The sequence below is a fragment of the Biomphalaria glabrata genome, chromosome 15 (assembly GCF_947242115.1).
Source record: "Biomphalaria glabrata chromosome 15, xgBioGlab47.1, whole genome shotgun sequence".
NCBI classification, from domain to species: Eukaryota; Metazoa; Mollusca; class Gastropoda; family Planorbidae; genus Biomphalaria; species Biomphalaria glabrata.
The window spans coordinates 27649263-27674122 of NC_074725.1; the positions used below are offsets into that span (position 1 = coordinate 27649263).

Here is a 24860-nt window from a genome sequence, read left to right on the forward strand (position 1 = left end):
TTCATCTCATTTCCATGAGATGATCCTTAGTCGCTTCGCGACTGAAGGAGGCCATAGAGATTATATATTGAAGAATTGGGTGTATAAATAATTTGATAGTTTTCTTACATGTATGTCATAAAAGAAATTTATCATTACAGTATTATCATTTCCATAGTTTTTAGACTTGACATGACATTTTTTGTAGCATTCATGGTATCTAAAAGATAATTTTTAAATATTTAAAGTAATTCTCTTGGCTAAAAAAAAACCCACAAGCTAGATAATAAGTTAAAAAATTATTCTTAGCTTTTGGAATAGAATTTTTTTTTAAAAAGAGAAAGTTCATATTTGTCTTCATTAAAAGACACAAAACAACAATGCGGAGATGAAATTGGCAATAATTTATTTCAGTGTCTAAAAAGAAAGCATAAAAAAAATATTGCACATTTATGTCACAAACACGACAAAACAAATGAGAACCAAAGTTTCATTTACCCTTTTCAAAAAAAAAAAAAAAGACATAAAAGCAGGCATTCTACCTGGCAATTCAGTTATTCAAATGCTGAAATTGGTTTATTGAAAAGTTACTACAGACTATGCAGTAGGATATGTTGTTACTTTAGAGACTACAGCAAAAAGTAGTTAAATTAAAAACTTAGTTTGGACATAAAAAAAAACCTTGAATGTCCCTTCATGCTAAATGAATGAGAGTTGATCTTCCTACAATTACTTAGCCTACATGTTAGTGTGGGCATGACAGTGTAAGTAACCTTATCAAACCTTCATATCTATAAGGCAAGTGTTTCTGAAATCAACTTTTAATGAGGGTGATAGGAGACCAGTACAATGTCCAAACATTTTTACGTCCCCCCAAGAAAAATGTAGGTGCCTATAAAAAAAACAAGAATAGAGTTGAGTGGACAGAAAAGGCAGGAAGTGGATGGATAACAAACCTATTTGTAGCAACCATGTTCATGTAACAGAATAATAATATAAATAATAATAATATATTGTAAAACAAACATAAACAGTCAGGGCCAGCCTTAGGCCACTGCAGTCTATGCGGTTGCAGTGGGCCCCGCGCTTATTCTAAGTGTACATTATTAAATTAAACCATTATAACGGATACAAATTAACAGGGTTTTCGCGACATCCTGATTTTCCAGGGCCTCCAGGAAATCTCATGAAAAGGCAAAATATACGATAAAGTGGTGAACTTTTTATTTATTCAAATAGACGAAATTGACATTTTGGGGTGCCAATAAATAAAAAAGTGGCATTGCGAGCTTTCATTTGATAAAAATTTATTGCAAAGACGAAAGTAGGCCTATTTTCTCATTCAAAAAAAAATAATTTTGACATTATGCTTATCCCTACCCAGACTAGGCCCCGCGCGATCCGTTTCGCATAGGGCCCCACAAATGCTAGGGTCGGCCCTGTAAACAGTGAGAATAGATAGAAGTATTACCGATACACAATAAATCTTTATATTTAAACCAGGGCGACAATAAATTGGAATGAAATGTTAATATAACAAATGACATACATAACAACATATGAGAATATTATCACAAACATAAGTTTTAATAAGGACTCATACTAATTCATCTTATATGATACATGCACCCATCAACAATTCAAAGACTTAATAAAAATCAAATTAAACCAAGAACTATAAACGGAACAAAACACAGAAAGCAAAAAAAAAACAGCAAAGCATCAGTAAATTCAATATGATAAGACTCCATTACATAATGTTTCACAAACATAAGAAAATAAATACTGCCTGGTATTTGATGTACAGCTTAATATGTTTTGACTTCATGGTGATATGCAAACAAGTTATACTCTAACTACTTTTGTTATGTCCATCCAACGACTTACCACCAAGAAATGGTACTACACCAAACGGTTAAAAAGGTTTCAGCACCAACAGATGTTAACCACAAGATTTGAATAGAACACCTTTCTTCACCACCTATGTGAACTAAAGGGTCCTCTAGCAACACAGATGTATTGATGATCAGTATTGACAATGATTACAAGAAAAGGGTTGAGCTAGTCACACAAGCTTCTACTATATCATGGCTCTACTAAAAGTGGAGCTCTTATATGTAGACTTTTAAGGTAGACTGATGTACGCAAACACGACATGAAGCTCTTCAAAAATCGACACTAACAGTTGGGAAAAAGAGGCACTGGAAAGATCCGCATGGAAAGTAAGTCCTGGATTGCAGATGGCATACACAATAGAAGTAGAAAGAAGGGTGAAAGTGCAACAGAGCCTGGTTTGATTCAAAATGCCTTTCAATGAGTTAAACAATCTGTGTTGCAAGTAACAGAAATACTGTTTACTTTTTATGAAAATACGTATTGAAATCAAAATATACCATTAGGAAGTTAAAAAAAATAACAACAAAGTAAAAAAAAAATGAATGATGAAGTCGTCGTAACAAAAGTTAAGTTAAAATTTAAAAAAAACAACATAAAATAAAATTCAACATTGGCACTCTCATAACACACAACATTCAGCATTAAAAAATATGATTCAGTCATCATCAGGTATCTGAGGCTAATGGTCTTGATACACAATAAAACAGAAGATACTAAAGTCAACAATAATTCTAGGGGCGAGACATCTAGTGTATTTCTGATATTGAAGATAGTGATGTCTCTTTGCTATTATTTTAATCTCACTCAAGTCAACAGTTACATTAACAAACAATTCATAATACTTTCAATAGAATAACATACAGCCGTTATGTTTGAATAACATACAGCCGTTATGTTTGTGTAAAACAAAAAAAAAGAAAGCTGTTGATAGCATTATCCATTCTTCAGCGTTTAAAACCACAAATCTATATTAACGTGATTTATACATGACATCTGAGCTTTAGGTACAACATTGCCTGGAGCTATCTTTAATCTTGATTTCTGACTGATCTATTTGTTTTCTTATCTGTAAATAAAATGTCTAGGTAGCTATTTGTGCCTGCTGCGTACTCATTATAATGAGAGATGACTTAACATCATTGTTAAGCCGATACTACTTTATGGAGCAGAGACCCGGAGAGCCACCATCACCGGCCTGAAAAAATCCAGGTATTCATCAATACCTGCATGAGGCAAATTCTTCTGATCTGCTGGCCATGCAAGATCTCGAATGAGGAACTGTGGCAAAGAAGAAAGCAGCAGCCCATTGAAGTAGATATCCTTTAGAGACGCTAGAGATGGATAGGTTCTAAGCCAGCATCCAACATAACAAGCAAGCCCTAACCTGGAACTCCCAAAGAAAAAAGAAAGAATGGACAGCCCAGGAATACATGACACCGCAATTTGGAAGCAGATGCCAAGCAGATGGGCAGGACGTGGGGATAGTTGGAGAGACTAGCCCAGAACCGAAATGCCTGGAGGAAGCTGGTTGGTGGCCTAAGCCCCAGAAGGGACCAAAGGCAGAGATGACAAGCCAAGCTAAAAGAATCTTGCAATGTCAAGTACCAGGAGTAAAGACAAAAAAAAAAAAGGTCATCTTCTTGCCTAGCTTATTGTATATGCACTTGTATATACAATGAAATAAGTGTGTAGCACTAAGCAATCATTTGTATAATTATAAACAGGCTATAATAAGACCATATTGAGCAAATAAATAGATCTAAATGTTTGTTAAAACTATTGTACACAAACTTACAAAGAAAATGACAAAGGAACAAACTAAATATTTAACTAGCATTCCTCATGATTCACTGGAATGTTTGTTCAGACTATTTCTAAGCTGTTTGTTCAGACTATTTCTAAGCTGTTTGATCAGACTATTTCTAAGCTGTTTTCTTAAGTCTTCTTCAATGAAATCTTTTTTTTTTCAAACACAAGATTTCAATTCAAATACTTCAATGACTATTCGTTGTTTTATAATTATGTTGAAATATGATGGGAAGAATTTTAAGGATAGAAATACAGATACTTTAAGTATATGCATATTTGTGCAACCTTCCGCAGAACTTTAAAATATCTGCCAGTCATATGTGACAAAGAATCAAAGAATGAAATAAAAGGTTGGAAGTACAATATTTGTTTAAAAAGATTCATAAATAATAAAAAACAATTAAAACAACAATAACAAAAATATTTGTTAAAAAGTTTGAGAGTCACTGACTGGTAACTTTGGAAACTTAAAGCAAGATTACTTGGCACAGCAAAGATGACATATGGGCCTCATCCTACACAAGCAGACCATATCATACTTAGCTATCACAGGTATTTACTTCTATTGGATAGACTCATCTGAAACAAAGAGATTTAAATTCAAATGTGATGTGGATATTTTGTGGATATTCAAATATGATGTAGTTATTAAAGGTCTTCATATGTGATGTAGTTACTTTAAAATGTGATGCTGTTTTTTTTTGGGTCTCATGTTTCAATGTAAGTTTCCCCCCCCCCCCCTCCCTTAGGTACCTAAGAAAGGGTTTCCTTACATCTCATCATACGAGACATTTCATCATTGCAACATTTCATCACCCTAATATTTCATTATTGCATAAAGTGCATTTTGCAAACATAAGTACATGTAGGTGTCATTTAGTAATTAACATACTGAGCAAGCTAACCCTAACTCTATCATTAACCCTAACCCTAAATGATGAATAGCTATAATGATGAAATGTTGCAATGATGAAATGTCTCGTATGATGAGGTGTCTGGTCACCCTAAGAAAGATAGACATGTCAAATTGAATTCATCAATTTGTAAGATGGTCTTATGGCCAGCACAACGACATACTGCTTTTACTTTCTTCAGCAGTTCTTAAGTATTCACTATAACATAAGAAAGATGGTAGACTTTAGTCACAAGGCACTGGTGGATAGTTAATTATCAATCTAGTTGATCTTAAGTTTTAACTTGGAGTGATACCTGTACTGTATTATTTTTAACTAGCCCTATGCCAATATTTTACAAATTCTAATGTGAATCAAATAGTGACTGGTACTCTAACTCTATTCCAATCACATTTAGTATTCAAACACTTTTGAACAATGGCATCAAGTCGTCTTTCCACTTTGTTTCCAGGTGCTGTTATCCATCAAGCTTGGTGAAACAGCACCCACCCTCAACCCCCCCCCCCCATCTCCCCCTGACTAGTAGAAATTTTGGTATTCAATATTTAAAAAACATTAACCTCAAACTGCTTTTAAACAGCATTTAAATATTTTTTTAAACTTTTTAAAAATTAAAATTGTTTAAAATATAAAAAAGAACGAAATGACAGAGAAGCTTACTCACCTGATCAAAAGTCAGACCACAAAACAACTTTTTTCCCTTTCTCACAGCTAACTAAAGACACACCGGATGGATTCCAGGAACAGGCTACCACTGCATGACTGAAATGTAAAAAAAAAAATGTTTTCCTTTCAGACCTTGTTATCAATGACAGATGATAAAAGGTTTATCCATTATGGAGAGTGTGTGTGTGTGTGTTTCTATGGTGATGGTGAGAAGAAATTAGCAATTGGTTCTGAATGATACAAGATAGGTGGCATTGTCATCAGCTGTCTTAGTTAGGACAGACGACTCCTGAATGTGACACTGCAAAGAAGTGTTACTGTACTGAGCTTACCATTTATACCCTACCTACATATATTGTATTTCATATCATGTTGATTTTGTCTAGATTTGAATACAATTTACACTTAGTATAGTTCACAAGGAAGTTATTCAAATTATTTGAAGTTTTATTAGTTTGTCTACCAGAAGTTTGGTGCTACAAGTCAAGGATTTAGATATTTGGCACATCTGCACAATTTAGGCCATGTCGTGCCCATAATCCCTCAAAAATTTTGTCCCCTATATAGGTGAAGAGCTACACAACTGAGGTATTAAAAAAAGGTCCACTCGCAACTAAATTAGTGTAAAAATGTAAATAATCTAATAAAATGTAGCAACAACCGTCAACAACATATAGCTGATTATTATGAGGGTGTCACATTGCCCACACAGGGCACTCTCTAACTAATGTCAAGTATCCATAAGAGTTGAGTGGACTCAGGGATGTCCTAAAAATCATGAAGTTCAAAATCCCACTATTCAAATTGTTTACCTCTTGTCTGGAAGACAAGGGCTTAACCACTTAAATTCCACCCCTGCATGTCAATACACCTATAAAACCAAACTTTTGAAATTAAATTTAACATAGAAACTTAAAGTAACAAAAATAATTTTAAAAATGTAATGTTTTCTTTAAAGAATCCTACATCCTGGCAGTGCTGGAGAATGTCTATTAGCTTGTGTTTTGAATAATAATAATTGTCATAGTGCCTTTAAAAAATACAGGTCGTAAAATAGGACAATTGGACCCCACGATGACCTGCTAACCACTGTCACAAAATGCAAGCTTAAACTCTATGGCCACATCAAAAGGTCCTGAGAGCTCGCAAAGACTTTCCTTCAGGGAACAGCACCAGGAAAAAGAAAGCAAGGGGAAAACATAAAAGAATGGACAGGCCTGTCATTAGTGAAATTCTATCCAAGACATATGAAAGAGGAATAGAGAAAGATGGTCAAGAGATCAACAGTTTAACAGACTAAGGTATAGGTGGAGGTCAAGATAGGAGAAACAGTTTAAAATTATATATTTGTTAGTTGTATGCATCGAGAGAAATGAACGGGGAAGAGACAAAAAATAATGATTGCAACCAATGAACTTTTAAAAAAATATTAAACAAAAGTATGCATTAAAATTAGAAACAAACTGCTCAGTTGATATCTGATAAGATAACCCCAGAGACTCATTTAACCCATAAATAGGTTATTAAAATGGACCTTGGTATTCACAACAGCATTTTTCTTTCCCCTTTAAGTAAACAATCAAGTACTTGACATAGACTTCAAAGTCAAAGATAAAGCATAAAGATAATTGAACAGATAAAACCTAGCTTTCTAGATCAAAGAGTTCAGATAAAACCTAGCTTTAGGTCAAAGAACCCTAAGATAAACTTTAGATTTAAAAAATAGTATATGTTTAACAAAAAAAAAAAAATATGTGTACATGGAGCATACATTACAAAAGATCAACTCTTTCTGGTGTATTGTTTTAGAACACATTAAAATAACATAACTCTAATAAGACAGTACATTTTCAGTAGGCCCCATTTTTTACGATGTCATCTTTTAGCATGTCTTTTAGTATTCGATGCAGAAAGGGGTTTGATTTGTCTAATATACAGTGTTGGCAATCACTCAGAACTAGCAGGTGTGAGAGTTATATAGAAAGTAAACGTTCCTCACTAAGACTTTGATGCTTTGGATGATGTTAACACAGATGCCATGTGTATAGCACAATGACAAACTTCAATTTACTCAAGATGAGCTCCAGGTCTTCAGTGGGATTCAAACTCATGACCCCATAGGTTTCAAAGTCAAATGCTGTACCATTAAGCCACACACCATGTGCTAAGAATGAGGAGGGGTGGAAAGGTTAAAATAAAATTTGATGTTGTTTTTTTTGGTTTGCAAAGGTTACCTGTGTTCTTTTAATATTTTTTCCACTTTGGCTTTGCTTACATTCCACACAAACAAATGACCATCTCCTGAACCAGCAGCAGCATATTCTCTGTCTGGACTGAGACCAGGGAACAAAAAAAATTTTTACAAATATAAAATACAAGTTTCATTTTTTTTTCTTGTAGAGAAAAACAACAACATAGAACAAAATAATGCAACATTAATATTAGATATCAAAACATTATCTTTAGACTCTAGTTAAAACAGTGAAGCCCTTGAAAAAATAAATATGTCAACTAAGATAATGAAGTGCAAACAACTGACCTAAATACCGCTCTGGACCAATCACAGCCAACCTTGAATCCATCTGCACTGTAGATAATATAGAACAGATGGAAGAATTTTAACCCATTAGCTTTTAGTCTACTTCCAGCCTTAAATTCCAACTTATAATTTCTTAACAAAGGGAAAATACTTTTTAATATATTATAGATCAATTATATATTTCTGCTTTTTTTAAAGATTAAATAAACAGATATATTCAACCATTAATGGTAATAATTTCTAGAACACAGAATACTTTTATTCACAGTAAAGTTTTATTGGATAGCACATTTTACTTCCACAGTGTAGAAGTTACCTTTAATAAATATGGTCCACAAAGATATAGGCAAAAATGTAGGAAATAATTTTGCTTTAGTTGTACATGATTAACCCATACAAAGAACATTTTTTTTATACAAAAACTTTGATAAAAGTGATAGTTAATTGTAAAACCACATTCTACTGCATAAGAAGTTAATAAGTTTGGACTTTATTTACTTTATTATTTATAGAAAGTGTCTAGTCCACTCAGTTTCAGTAGTGAAGTGGTCATTGACAGTAGGTGAAACTCAATTTTTAAATTAGCCCAATTTCACTTCTAAATAGAAACATCCTATACCTCTGGGATTAGTGGCAGACAAAATACACAAAGGGAAACTGTTACCTAGTGTCTGACATTCTAGATTTCTAATTTTTAAAAGCAAATATTCAATTTCAGTAGGGCTAAAAACTTACGTTAATGTACAGGACACTTGGTTCATTCTCAGGTCTATAATTTTTAAACAATCATCTCTAGTACAGCAGAGGAGTTGATTCTTATCTTAATAAGTACAAAAAGAAATTTAAAAAAAAAAACATAAATTATTCCAAAATAAAGATTAAAAACTGCACATGTTAGGAATAATATTTTTAAAAAGCAATTTTGAAGAAAAAGAACAAACACAGCACTTCTCAATGGAAGGTGCTAGCACAGCACTTCTCAATGGAAGGTGCTAACACAGCACTTCTCAATGGAAGGTGCTAACACAGCACTTCTCAATGGAAGGTGCTAACACAGCACTTCTCAATGGAAGGTGCTAACACAGCACTTCTCAATGGAAGTTGCTAACAAAGCACTTCTCAATGGAAGGTGCTAACACAGCACTTCTCAATGGAAGGTGCTAACACAGCACTTCTCAATGGAAGGTGCTAACACAGCACTTCTCAATAGAAGGTGCTAACACAGCACTTCTCAATGGAAGGTGCTAACAAAGCACTTATCAATGGAAGGTGCTAACAAAGCACTTATCAATAGAAGGAACAAATACACAAAAAAAGAAAAGTTCCAATGAAGCACCAGACAATGAAGAATCAAATGAGCCAGTAGACTATGACCAACAAACACAAGAGATTGTCAATGGTACCTCACACCAAAACGTGACTGACTATATATGGCTCCTATATCCACTATTCAATTCTACATTTAACCCTTAAATTCCTGCAAAGCCATACTATATAACAATCATATCCATTTACCAGCTTTATATTCTATTGGATAATGAAGTAGTTTGCTTGCCAGTTTTTAACCAGTTTTACAAAGCTTTTATCAACACACTCTATCTGGTAAAATCTGGGTACACGTTATTTCTCCCACACTCATTCTCGGGTCAAGTTAAAACTTCTGCACAATTATTCATTGGCATAGCCAAGACATGAGTCAATAAAATAAAAAGTAACCAAGTAGTCAATTAATCACTGGTAATTAATCATTTTATTTAATACTAACAAGGGAAACTAATTCTTCAGTATTCACAGATGGCTAAATTTGTTGGTTTTAGTGCCCTTGACAAAAAATGAATCTTAAAAGAAAAAATGCCGAATTTGTCAATTAATAATGGGTAATTAATTATTTTGTTTGATATTAAATAAGGGAAACAGCTTGTACATTATTGATATTTTTATGGCAGAGTTCTTCCCCTTTAAATAAGCTTTGTTATTTTTTTGAAGGTTTTTTTTTTTATTTAGCTTGTTTAGTGTTACAGAGTAGGAGGACTATTCATTCTTTATTGTCACTCATGTTTACATTGTTGCTTAGTCATCCATCTTCCTTTTTCCTGGAACTTAGTCTTGCAGGAAGACTTACCCACACACATAGTCATACCACACTCCCCCCCCCCCCCCCCCAAAAAAAAATATTATATTGTGTGTAAAGTATAGTTCTTTATCTATATAGGTAAAAATGAAAATAATACTTAAAAAAAAACAACAACTCAAACACTCTGTAAGACAAATGTGGTTTACCTGAAGCTAAAGCTAAGGAGGTCAGCCTGCCCTGAAGAAGAATCTCGTTGATGCTACTGTCTGCAGGACCCCTGGTGTCCCAGAATCTGATTCTTTTGTCAAAATGCCCACTTATAATACTGGCACCATAGAGTGTGACAAGATCATTACAGCTGCTCCCAGCAAATATAGTTTTTACACCTGGGGGAAATCAATCATATCTTAAATGATCAGACTTTCTAAGAAAACTAAAATGGACTAATTGGTGGCTCATTAAGGCTGGTAGATGAGTCCTTATATGGTTGGTAGAACAACAGTTTTAGAATTTCTGAGGAAAATACAATGGGACATGAACAAGTCTTGTTTGTTTGTAAAATGTTTTACATGTTTCGGATGTTCCTTCAGAGTTGAAGATAAATTACTTTCTAGTCCGTACCTCCCCTAGGACGACGGGGGATGGCAGTCCAGCATGCATATCGCTTGACAAGATAGCCAGTCTTAATATGGCTAGTAGCCTAATTGTAAACCTTGACTTTGCAGTTTGAACTCACTGACAGCTTGTTATCAATGGTTACAAAACCATTGTAGACTAAGATTAAACCTAGAATTCACAAAGTATAATCTGTTCTTGTCACATTTTCTTCATTACTGAATAAAAGCAAACTTTCTGATGTAAACTTCACAGTGTAAAGTTTGAATGACACTGTCGTATGAAAGTACATTTCATTGAGTTGCTTTGTTCTATGTAATGCACAGACAACTTAAGTCAAGTGTAGTAAAAACATATTATTGTAATTAAAAGTTCCACATTTCAGACCTTGAGCTCTAAAGGCCAGATGATGTAAAGGTCATCTGTTTCTGTTGCCCATGGTTAGTGAGCGTCATGTGGCCAACACAATGACCAAACTCTTTTACTTTTCCACAAATAATGTCTGGTACCCATTAGAGCTGGGTGGACTCAAGGGTGCCCAAAGATCCTGAAATAAAAAATCTCAGTCTTCACCAGGATTTAAACCTCAGACCGCTGGTTTGGAACCCAAGCGCATTACTGCTGCACCTCCATTATTGTAATTAATTACAATAATACAGCTCACAGAAGAATGGAAACATTAGTACTTTTATTTGTTTATCAGAGGGAGGCAGATGAAGGAGTGGTTAACCACTGACTTAACTGATAACAGGAAACAGTTTTCTTATGGAGATGTGAAATAGAATGGTGAAAAGAATCCTTAAGTCAAACATCCTTAAGATAATGGAATCCTATTATGGCTAGACTCAGTACAAAAGAATATGGAGATCCACAATTTTATCTTCCATATGCAACAAACTAACTTAATTTTTGCACGTAATGGAGTATTATGATATCCTGGGCATTAGAGCTGCATTTACTCCAAGCTTGCTGGTCAAACCAATGTGGAGATATCATTGTCAAAACATTTAAAATACTTTCTTGTTATGCTAAACATAGTAAACACTATCTCATTATGCCAAAAATGTTTCCTCGTATTTTCCCAAAATTTAGGTTAATGCATTTTCCTTTGAGTGTAGAGTTCGTGGCATATACTTCCACTATGCTGAGGGAATATGAGGTAAAAATTAGTAGAATTTATTAAAAAATATTGACTTCTTATCTTACATAATACAGACGTTACTTCAAAAAAGAAGATGATTACGTCCTACACGTCATGCATTTAGTCATGCATATTAACCAATGACTTAAATTATGCTAAGTCACTGGTTTTCCTGGCTAGCTCAGGCAACCCATTCCATGCTCTAATAGCACTAGGGAAGAAGGAGTATTTGTACAAATTTGTCCTAGCATATGGGACGAGGAATGCACCTTTATCTTTGTGTCTTTCTAAGTATTTTATTAGATTTTGTTTTTGTATTTGAAGATTATGGTTCAGTGTTTTATGTATAGTTGCTACTTTACTTTTAAGTCTTCTGTCCTGAAGGCTTTCTAAATTTAGTGATTTTACTAATGGTGTTACTCTGGTTAAGTGTGAATATTCGTTTGTTATGAATCTCACTGCTCTATTTTGTGTCTGTTCCAGTTTCTTAATGTTTTCTTGAGTTGAGGGGTCCCAAATTAGAAATATTAGAAATAACAACTTCCAACATTACAAGATACAAAGAAATCTGTAACAGATCATCTTGGTGACCTTTTACATTTACATAATGGGCAAGACTCTTCCATATGGAGGAAATATTTAAAGAAAAAGTAAAAAAAAGTAAAGCTTACAAGATTTGCTGACTAGATCCCATATTTTAAGTGTCCTGTCATGGCTGCCAGACACCACTTTGCCTTCAGTCAGAAACTTGGCTGACAACACTTTGCCACTGTGTCCAGTCAAGGTGTGCTGTGAACATAACAAAAGTACAAACTTAATCAAACTAATTTGACAGATACATTTATGAATAAATAAGAGTATGTACCAGCTTAATAAACTTATCAGATACATTGATGAATAGAATACTAAAGTTAACTAAGATTTTCCACAGGGAAAATTTTGAGTCACTATGGCCAAAAAAAAAAGAAAAAACAATATTAGTTGTGATCTATAAAAAAAAAAGTTCCCTTTTCAGACCTTGTGGTCTATCGGGCAGATGATGTAAAGGTCATCTGTTTCTGTGGCCTACGGTTAACAAGGGTGTCATGTGGCCAGCACAACGACCAACCGCTTTACTTTTTCCTAACTAATGTCAGGTACCCATTAGAGCTGGGTGGAGTCAGAGGCGCCCGAAGATCCCTAAATTAAAAATCCCAGTCTTCACCAGGAATCAAACCCCGGTCCCCGGTTCGGAAGCCAAGCGCTTTACCGCTCAGTCACCACGCCTTTGTGATCTATGGCCAATAGTTATCAAGGGTGTCATGTGGCCAGCACAATGACTAGCTTCCCATTAATTTCCCCAACTAAGGTCAGGTACCCATTAGAATTAGGTGAACTAGAGGTATCCTAAAAAATCCAGAAATTCAAAATCTCAGTCTTCACAGAGATTCAAACTGGAACCCATAGGTTAAGTCAGCTATCACCTCTCCCCTAAAAAAAAAACCATTTTAAATCCAATAGTGCAATAAGTGCTTTAAGAATAAAACCTCAAGCTACACTGATAATTTAATTCAAAGACCAATTAGTTCTCTGAAAAAATTACAGTATCATCAAGTTGACATTTACTTTCCCAAGCCCAAGCAGGTCTCAGCTAAGAGCTTGGGTTTTCTCAAGGCACTTTCTTAAACCCAAAAATTATAATTGATGAGTAAACATTTTTTGTGCGTGCTAATTCTTGTAAACTTTTGCAATTTTAAAATCACTATATTCCTAGAGACACAGACAAATACCCGCAATCTTTGATCAACAACTGTCCATATTCTACTAGCAAAGTCATTGGAGGCACCAAGTAACATTGAATCCTGAAATAAAAACAAAAAAAAACACACATCTTTACAGGATGAAGGAAAAGGAAGATTTAATTATATTTGAGGAATGTGATTTTTTTTATGAATTTTAAACATATTTAGCTCAATCACAGCATGATTATTCATTAACTTAATCAGTGTGGCGTTACTCTCAGGGAAGTAACTTCGCTTGCGCTGGTGAGTGTGGTGTTACTCTCAGCTAGTAACTTGGTATATAATATTTATTTCGCTATCTTTTTAAATATTAAACTTTTTATTTCTCTATTTTTTTTTCCGAATGCGAAAGTGATTGTTCTTAGTTTTGGTTGTAAATTGGATGCAGGACCAACACTTTTGCTTATAAAACAAACAAAATTGTGTTAGTGGTTCCTCTTTTTTTTTAGTTTATTTTGCAGGACCCAAAAAAATGTCAATAATACAACTTCTTTGTGCATTTGTTCATCTTTTATGAAATTTGAAGTAATAGAGTATGTGTTTTGTGATTTTTCAAAATTTATGGGACTAAATCTATGATTAAAAGATTAAATTGGTTTATCATTTTTCTTTTATTAATTTTTTTTATAAATTTCCTTATTTCATACTCACTTTAAACTTAATTAAAAAAATAATTTCTTGAATACGTTTTTTTTATATTTATTACACTTTTGTAGCCAATTCCTTTTTTCATTAAAAAAATAAACATTTTTAGATTATATAATAAAATAAAAAGTTACATTAGAAAACTCCAAACTATTCCCACTGAAAGAATTAAAGTATGTTAATTATCTTTGACAAATAATGAAACTATTACATAAATGCTGCCATACATCAGACTAAATTTTAATTTGTATGTCACACATGGTCATAATGTAGACAAAATGTGACAAGAAAAATCAGGTCAAAACCTTGACCGTATAAGATTGACCAGAGAAAACAAAATCTTCTATAAAAGGTTCCAATATCAAAATAACTTCTAGAAAACTCTATTTAAAAAGCTATAAAAAGGAAAAGAGTGCACTTCTTAAAGCAAGTTGCTCTATTGATCAGGCATGGAAAGATTCATTGCATTTGATGACATGGAATTGTTCAGATCTACTGTGGATATTTAGTCAATTGAGTTTAAAGACATGAACATTCAATTACCAAGTTATCTCTGTGTCCACATCCCAGACAATCGCCTTCACAAATGACCTTTTTAGGGGAGCTGTGTGCAGGAAAGTGCTTCCAGGGGGTCAATACAAATGCTAAAAAGACACCCATATATGAGCTCCTCCAAGAAGTGTGATATTGACATTCACAGCTGGGAAGCACCATCTCTCGATCGCTCCTCATGGCGTCAGAGTTACGAAATATGAAGAAAGGAGAGTAACCAGCATGAAAGAGCATCGAACCAACAAAAGCTGAGAGAAGAAGCAGACCTATCTGCTATTGATCAAACCTACCCATGCCATGCATGCGGCCGGCTTCTTAAAGCGAAGATTCAACTTAAGTCATTTTCATAGGAAATGAGAAATGTGCTCATCTTCGACCATGAAGGAGGAGCTAAATATATATATATATATATATATATATATATATACTTCTGTGTGTACTTCAGTGCATACAAACTCATTAGCTGCTGTTCAGTTGAGACTATAAACCATAAAAATCATCAACTCTCATGTTAACATCTAACGTAATATAAAAGTTATCGTCTGTTCATATAAATTACAGATTTTCCTTCAAACAAGAAGATAATTGTGCCCTACACATATTCATGTGTTAATCTAGTTGTACATGTTAATTAGAGACTTAAACTCTGATAAGTTATTGTTTTTTTCCTGGCTGATTCAGGCAACCCAATCCATGCTCTAATGGCCCTAGGGAACTGGCTCCCCATTTATCTCAGACAAACAACATGCTTCACTAAATTCAAGAACATAAAGATCTGTTCAAATCTTGATTTTATTAATGTGTCAATTTATTTCTTGTATTTTTGTCAGTTAAGTTATTATAGTGCCTTGTGTTTGTTAACTGCGCTATATAAATTTATTATTATTGTACAAATTTATCCTAGCATATGGAATAAGAAAGTAAATGGATGAGACACATTTTTACTTACATCTTGACTATAGTCCAAGGATGTGATACCAGCATTGCTGCCAACTAGAGTTCCTCTTGATTCACACACACCTGAGTTACAAAATATTCAAACATTATATAGCACAAAATAGCTAGTAAGTGATGTTAAGTTTGGCCATTTCTGTTAGCTCAATATGTAAGTGATGTTAAGTTTGGCCATTTCTGTTATCTCAAAGAGTAAGTGATGTTAAGTTTGGCCATTTCTGTTATCTCAATAAATAAGTGATGTTAAGTTTGGCCATTTCTGTTATCTCAATAAGTAAGTGATGTTAAGTTTGGCCATTTCTGCTATCTCAATAAGTAAGTGATGTTAAGTTTGGCCATTTCTGTTATCTCAATAAGTAAGTGATGTTAAGTTTGGCCATTTCTGCTATCTCAATAAGTAAGTGATGTTAAGTTTGGCCATTTCTGTTATCTCAATAAATAAGTGATGTTAAGTTTGGCCATTTCTGTTATCTCAATAAGTAAGTGATGTTAAGTTTGGCCATTTCTGCTATCTCAATAAATAAGTGATGTTAAGTTTGGCCATTTCTGCTATCTCAATAAGTAAGTGATGTTAAGTTTGGCCATTTCTGCTATCTCAATAAGTAAGTGATGTTAAGTTTGGCCATTTCTGTTATCTCAATAAGTAAGTGATGTTAAGTTTGGCCATTTCTGCTATCTCAATAAGTAAGTGATGTTAAGTTTGGCCATTTCTGCTATCTCAATAAGTAAGTGATGTTAAGTTTGGCCATTTCTGCCAATATAAAATCAGCATAACAAACAACTGGCAGACTTCCCAGGGATAAATCAGATTATCAATATAATGATTGTTATTTTACTATAACCTTTGGTTGCAAAATGAAATAAATATTTCCACTGATGGTTGTCTTACACATCAAAAAAAAAACATAACAAAATAAAATCATAAAACACAAAACTATAATCAAAGCCTACCATTATGGTATTCCCATAACTTAATCTTTCTGTCAGCACCACCAGATGCAAAAAAGCTGCCCATGGCATTCCACTGGACAGAGTAGACCTCGCCTTCATGGGCATCCTTGAACAAAAATTTAGATGCACCATCAATATCAGAGCAAAATTAGCACAACCAATCATAGAACAAAAAATAGAATATACAAGTTTCACTCCTTCATTACAAATGTTCTGATTATATAGTGCAGTACAGTGAATATGATTTCATGAACATGTAATGCGAGATCTCATTGTGTAAAGAAAGCATAGTACTCATTTGCACAGAGACTGACAAAAAAACAACAACAATTACTTACAAACACACACTGAGCTCTTGAAGGCACTGAAGCCATCACACATACAGCAGGAATGTAACCATCCACAGGCCCTTTACTGAGACAGAAAGAATTCATTGTAACGATAGTCAGAATATTTCAAAGCTATGTGCTATTTATAAGTAATGTGTTGCTGAAAGAACAGAATAAAAAAAAGTTATTTAAAGACAAATAATGACAAGGCTATTCTTTGCTAACTTTAAGTACATTGTGGTCTAGTGCTACTATGATACATCTACTATGTTACAGCCACTATGATACTACTATGTTACAGCCACTATGATACTACTATGTTACAGCCACTATGTTACAGCCACTATGATACTACTATGTTACAGCCACTATGATACAGCCATCTTTGTTCTAAATGAGACTGTCCTTATCTTTGCTTGTCATGGAGGAGGCACTTTAAAATAATTGAAAGCTCAATTAAAACAAACTACAGCTTGAGCATACAGTTGTGACCTAATGAAGCTAACTCTATGTGACCAAGTGATTCTAAATATTTGTGACAAAATAAATATCTTGAACTAAATGATTACACAACTTTGTGACAAAATAAACATCTAAGACTAAATGATTTCACAGCTTTGTGACAGAATAAACATCTAGGACTAAATGATTTCACAGCTTTGTGACAGAATAAACATCCATCTTGGACTAAATAATTCCACAGCTTTGTGACAGAATATACATCCATCTTGGACTAAATGATTCCACAGCTTTGTGACAAAATAAACATCCATTTTGGACTAAATGATTCTACAGCTTTGTGACAAAAAAAAATCTTGGACTAAATGATTACACAGCTTTGTAGCAATAAATATCTTCGACTAAATAAAATGATTCCAAATCTTTGTGACCAGATAATCCTACATTCTTAAAATATATAAATATTAGTCTTTAAGACATTCTTTATATTTTAAAGTTAAGATAGAACATAGAACATATTTCTGTATTGTATCAAACATTTATTCCCAAGGAAAATGACAACAAAAAAAAAAAAAAAAAACCCAGAGCAACAACAACTCATAAACCAAAACATAGAAAGAAAAGCTTGAGTTTATTTTAAAATTATTGCAAGATCTTCGGTGAAAAATAAAAAAATTAATAATAAAAAAAAAAAATTCAAGTTTGATAATGCAAATCTCAGATCAAAGCAAACAATCTGAATCAATGAAAAAAAAAAAAAGTAACATTTGAACCCAAACAACTCCATAGAATGACCAGAGAGAAGTTGTTCAATCTCTTTTATTGTCACAATGTCGACCAATCAACTAAAAAAAAAACATTGCATGTCAGTGCACTCACTCTAAGTCAACAGGAACCTGTTCTTTAGCTGCTTCTTCTAAATCTTTGGCTAATCTTTGCTGTCTAGCTCTGAAAATAATAGTAAAAGAATGTTTAATGGATTTTCCAGTAAGATAATGATATGTTCTTATAACAGATTTCCTTTTTCTCCAATGCAGAATGAGTTTATATTTTTTTTTCTGCTCTGTTAACTCAGGGTGAAGAGCTGAATTAGACTTTTTAAACTATTTTATCGCTGTCATGAATGTTTTGAACCTACTTGATGAAATCAGCATTCTCAGCATTCATTCTGTCAGCATCTTTGGCCTTCTGTTCCATCCAACGCTGTATAAGATCACTATTGTCCTCTTGGGTTTTCCTGTAGCGTTCTTCTAAGGCTGTGAAGGCCATCTAACCAGTGATGAAAACCAAAAAAAATTCAGTTCAGTTCACAGCAACAATTTTAATGACTATACTTATTAGACTGATGTTATTATTAATGATAATAAAAGCAAAATGGAATCTTTTCACAGTTTGATAACTACGACAACTCTTTCGTTTTCTATTTATTTCTAATTTTGTTTTTAAAATTTAAATATCTGACTATTATTGTTCTTTCTATTAGGTGGTAAATTTGAAATATTTCTTTAACACTTTACATAGATATATACACATTTGTAATTTTGTCAATAATGTACATCAAATATAAAGAGAATAAAAATTGTAGAGATTTTGAAAAAAAAAAAAAGACATACTTGTAGAGCCTGATGCTCATCTTTCAACATTTGATTAGTGGCTTCTAGTTCAGCTATAGAGAATTCTAAAGCTTTTTTGGACTGTTTAAGTGTTACGTTGGTTTCAACCATACTTGAGATCCTGTAATTAAAACAAAGTTACATATAAGATTCATTCCCTTTAAAGCATACACAGACGTGTCAATGAAAAGATAGCTTAAATTTATATGAACAAATTTTCTGAGAGGTTAAAGTGTCAAACAAAATATGGTCACTTTCAAAAGAAGAGGAGGTGAGGTAGCTGAGTGGTAAAGCAATTGGCTTCTGAGCCTAGAGGTCCTGGGTTCACATTCTGGCGAAGACTGGGGGTTTTAAATCGCTCAAATCTTTAGGGCACCTCTGAGTCGAATGAGTACCTGACATTGTTTGAGAGTCTGAACATTAAGGAGGAGTACCTACATATTTTGTCACATCTGATGCAGATGAAGCAGAGGCATAATAATGTGGAGTAGAGACTAAATTGGGTTTTGGTGAGTTTCTAAACAGAAAGCCTTAATGTCTGAACTCTGATAAAGGCTTGGATTGTGTTCAATTTAGGATTCTAATGATCACCCCTTATAAAATGGAGACATTCATAAGGGCAAGTCAAAATAACTGATTGTTGTACTAACAAGTAAACAAATTATCATAGAAACTCAAGAACTTGACATCATCTGTACCAAACACTTCACAAGCCAAAGTCTTAAAGGAAACTTAACATTCAGACTACACCAGGGTCAATAAAATAATATCAAGTTAACTCTTTCTCTCCGTAATTATTTTCCATGACCCAATGGAATTATTCTCATTAGTAGTTCACTTTCCAGTTATGATTAAACTTCATAACTTTGTTATCAGAAATATTTTATTTGGTATAAAATTTAAAAGTGAATGCATGTTCTTTTTTTTTATAAAAACACAGATTAGTGTTTATAAACCAAAAATTAATTTAATGAGGCCAAATCAACGATGGTATCATCAAATAGGAGAGAAAGAGTTAACACAGATAATGCAATTACATTATATGATTACTTACATGGTATCTTTGTGTTGTATTTCTTTTTCCTTCTCTTGTAATAAGGCATTCAAGTCAATAATTTGTTGAGCATTCTGTATTAAGAAAAAACAAAATAAACACTCAATATTATCTCATTAACTTAGAAAGTTGAACATTATTTAACTTCAAGAAATCAAAATGGTAGCTAGGGTAGAAGCCTAGCTATTAAGGATAGTAAAGTTTTTAAAAATTACAAAAATGTATACGTTCTTCAAGCGATCCAAAGTGCTTTAAAAACAAATGTGCTAATAAATTTCTCAGAAAAAAATTAATAATTAAAAAAAAGGCAATTTTTATTGATGGAGAAAATAATTGCATAATTTTCATTAAAAAAAATGTATTGCTTTCAAAACTTAATACCAACTTTATCTTCATAACAAAAAGTTTAAATAAATAAATTCTGGAAATACTTAAAAATATAACTTCACAAATATTATCTAATCCACTAATTTTTGTTTCAAAAACCAGTTTAACATGTGAAAGCTTTCTCTGGTGTAATAATTGTTTTACTTATAATGCAGCTTATACATAAAAGCAAAATATTTTTTAATTGGTTTTCCACATCAAACAGAGGTTAGTCTCAACAGGGAATCTTAAAAAGACAGAAGACATTTGAACCCATGATCTGTAAAGAAAGACTTGCTGATTATCAGCACTGAAAGAGACTATGAAAGACTGTCAGAGTATTCCAATAAGAACTGACTGCACAATGTAATCTTTGGCATCTAATTAACTAAATCATCACTTTATATCACTGTATCTTAAAAAAATGTCATGCAGTGTGCACTCCAATGTGTTGTTATGACGGTACTGGTTCAAACCCTGCCATTCTGCATCTAGAAGGTAATAATGTTCAATTCTGAAAGATTGTTTGACATGTACAAATCAAAACTAACTTTCTTCTTCAAAAAAGAAAATAAATAAATAAAAGACCATTTAGTAGTATAACTAGACAAGAGTTACTTGAATTCTAATTAACTATATCTCCTCCTTCGTGATTGATGATTAGCAAATTTCTCATATCCTATGAACTCAATGATGACTGTGAAGTCCAATCCTCACTTTACAAAGCTAGCCATTTGCAGCAAATTTCTCATATCCTATGAACTCAATGATGACTGTGAAGTCCAATCCTCACTTTACAAAGCTAGCCACATACGTGGCATGGGTAGGTTTGGTCAGTTGCACATAGATAGGCTTGCTTCTTCTCACTTTTTGTTTCTTCTGCTTTCTTTCACGCTGGCCACTCTTCTTGCTTCATATCTCGTGACTTCGACACTCACAGCTGCACGTCATGAGGAGCGATCTAGGGCTAGTGCTTCCCAGCCATGAATATCAATTTTACAATCCTTGAAGGAGCTCTTAAGGGTTTTTATATAACATTTTATATATGTCTTTACAATTAACTATTATAGAACTGAAGCTGTCATGGTTTCCTGCATACAAAGTGTAACTACCCAGTACCATATTTTTTTATTTCAAGCCATTTTAAAGTCTATATTACAAAAATAAAACAGTGGTATATTACAAACCTCTCCCCTTTTTTTGTGCATTTCTGTCAGTTCTTCCTGAAGTTTAAACAACTTCTGTTCTAACTGATGAGTGGTGGCAATACTTACTCTACAAAAAAGATAGGTACTATTAAAGAGTTGATAAATACTTTCCAGAGTTCAAATTAGACAAACATTCTCATAACATAATCAATTTAAAAAACAAAAAAACATGTTAAGAATCTAAAGAAAGTTGCTTTGATAATCAAATAAAGAAAATTTAAACAATTCTCTAGAATATAAGTGGTTATTTATAACAATATATTGGGGGAGGTTATTTACAATTACATTATATATCTTATACTATCTTCCTTTGTATAGTGGAGGGAATTGAAAATCCTTTTAATACTGAAAAATAAAAAAAAATAAAATGCATAAAAAAAAAACAATTTAAGCTCTAGTTGTTTTCTATATAAAAAACAAACAAAAACACTTAATTTCGAAACAGGAGTTTAAAACTATGCATAACCACATGGGAAAAAACACAATAGTTTAATATTTAACATTTTTATGGGCTCTGGACTGTCATTCCGAAGTCTCAGAGATCCTGGATTTGAACCATGCCCGCTTCTATCCCCTGTCGTGCTGTGGGAGGTTTGGGGTAAAATCATAAACATGAAACATTTTTAGTCTTTCTCAAAAGTAGAAGAATACAAGTTTTATTGTCATCCTACATCAACTGTTGATTACCTTCCACCTTTGCAGTCTTTTTTTTTAATGCAGAGATCAAATGATTTTTTTTTGTGGAATGGAAAGAAAGGAGCAAAAGAAAGGTAATCAATGATGACTGCCTGGAAGTGTGGTATATACATGTGGAAACCCTTTCTCAACCAAAAGATACTCCGATGAATTGGGATATAAAATGGCCCTGTATTTCACAGATTGAAATACAACGGTAGCAATGGACTTACACTCCGTCTCCCCTGACATGGGAGCTTATTGATTCTTCTTTCAATCTTTCAATCTCAACTTGTAGCTGGACATTTTTTAAATGAAGCGAAGACGCTATCTCTTGTAACTTGTTATCTGTCGTAGAAAAAATCACACACATCACAATATGGTTATAAATAGAATTATTAACACATCAAAGTTAAGTTGTGTGTTTCATTAATTTTGAAACAATTCTTTACAACTTATACTCTACTTGTAAGTAATTTGCACCTTCCAGACATTGCAATGAGATAATGTAAAGATAATCCAAAATAATAAATAAATCTATTTTCCTCATTTCATCTCAAATAATTAGATTTAGATTCTACATTTATAAATCTAGAGCAAGTCAATCTAGATCTAAATTTAGAAATATAGTCTAAAATATAATAGAAGATCATTTCTAATCCGATAGATCTACTATCTCTCTGTCCCTTGAATGTGTCCTAAGGGTGCTATGACAGATATTATAACTCTTCCCAGTTAGTAGCTGTTCTTCTCAGCAGGATATCAAGAGATAGGCCTGTCCATTCTTCTACTAAACATTGTCCAGTCAGCTTTTCCTTTGACTTCTTCATGCTCTCTCTACTGTGCCTTGAAGGAAAACTTTTGACAGTGAGTCATGTCTTATACAATATGGCCGAACCAGCTCAGCTATCATCTTGTCACAGTGATGAGGAGTTCCTCCTTTATTGTCAGCAAGATGACCAATAAAAGTACTTTAGTCTTCTTGTCCTGGCCCAACCCAGCATTTTTCTGTAGCATTATATTACTCTCAAAGACTTGAATTCTTCTTTCACTTTCAGCCTCAGCGTTCACTGTCCAACTTTCACAACCCTATTTAATAAGCTATATTATATTAGTATAATAAGTTACTTAGTAGTATAAATTAGGGTAAGACCAGTAATGAAGAATTAAGTTTTAGTTTTACTTGGAATGTGATGTGACAGACTTTGCTTATGCATGACTGATATGACACATTGAATGACTGAGTCTGAAAGTAACTAGAGTGTGTCAAACTTACAGTAACAAACACTCAGAAACAGTAGAGTAGAGTAAAATTTAAAGCAGGTACCAAGTAATAATTATTTTGAAAGTAAACACTAGAGGTCACTAGAGTTAGAGTAAGTCTAAACCATAATTTACAAATAGAAAAACAAAGCCTAATGAAATACTCAGAAAGATACAAGGATAGAAGCACATTTCTTAATCCATAAGTATAAACTAGAACAAATTCGTACAACACACCCACCATCTTTTTTGCACTAGGGATTTGTTCGGTTAAAGCCTTAGACTTAGTGCAAAATGTAAGAAGAGAGGACGTAGAGGAGGAATACGAGTTAAGTGTAGACAAAAACTCGTTCGTATCACTCGGTCAGACTCTATCACTGCCACTCATTGATCAGGGAACATGAAATGCACCAAGATACCTGTGTCACGTGTGTAGTCGCTGAATGAACTCTTTATATAAATATGTTGTGTCTGTTGTATTTATGTGTATATTTCTGTTGTGTTGTCTTTATTACTTTATATGAGAAAAGAGTCCTTGTTACTTGTAATCACAACAAATTTCCGTAAGGATAAAAAAACAACAACAATAAAGCAGTCTTAGTCTTACTCTTTTCTAATTCTTCTTTTTTGAAGTAACTTAATTTGTAATGGTAATACTAATACTAATAGACATAGTCTACTAATAGTAGATCTAATACTCAATTAGTAATAGTTTAGATGCCCAGATACCTTTACTGACCACCATGTTGTTTTTAAAAGTTTAATTAAACACTGCAGCTGTCAGTGGACCTGAGTGAGAGCCTGAGACAAGTTACGAGTGAATCATTTTTCATGATGATGAACAGAGATGATTCATGATGAATAATGAATGACTACTGAGCTACTCAGACTCTCTCTAATTATAATTAGACTAGATCTATAATTATATACGTAAACATATAGATCTAGATTTAAAATCCTTTTATTTTTAAATATTTTTACTTGTTTGAATCAAATGGATAAAGGGATATGACTGTTTACGATTTCGACGCTGAATTTGGTTCAGTAGATCTCTTTTCCAATTTGTGTCAGTCGCCATGTTTGTTTTCCTTTATCTGTAAACAACATTGCCAGATATTTCTACACCAAACCACAACACAAGCCAGAATAACATTCTGTATTACTGAAAATCGCAATTGGTGTTGTGTGAGATATGGATTAGAAAGGTAACAATGATGTGGCTTTCATATGAAACTCGTTCTCCTTTTTTATGATGTTTAAATAAATCTCCTCCATGTTTACTCTTTGGAATCTACAGTCAACAGTATACAGATTAAGGAACAGTTAGCCACAAAAAAAAAAAAAAACGTCCACAATTTCGATCTTTTAAATTATGTA

At 33.2% G+C, this 24860-nt stretch overlaps 1 protein-coding gene across 1 annotated transcript; it reads right to left on the bottom strand.

The window, feature by feature from the left end:
• Positions 1–368: 368 nt before the first annotated feature.
• LOC106051381 (autophagy-related protein 16-1-like) lies at positions 369–24585 on the bottom strand. The gene is made up of 18 exons (XM_056012818.1): positions 24465–24585; positions 22454–22568; positions 21525–21612; positions 19972–20045; positions 18918–19038; positions 18443–18573; positions 18184–18252; positions 16855–16930; positions 16517–16622; positions 15561–15631; positions 13403–13474; positions 12305–12422; positions 10084–10263; positions 8539–8623; positions 7804–7851; positions 7499–7597; positions 5263–5360; positions 369–4263 (listed from the first exon to the last, which is right to left on the bottom strand). Exons 1-17 carry the CDS (start codon positions 24559–24561, stop codon positions 5267–5269), a joined length of 1644 nt encoding a protein of 547 aa, XP_055868793.1. The 5' UTR covers positions 24562–24585; the 3' UTR covers positions 369–4263; positions 5263–5266.
• Between the last annotated feature and the right edge of the window lie 275 nt (positions 24586–24860).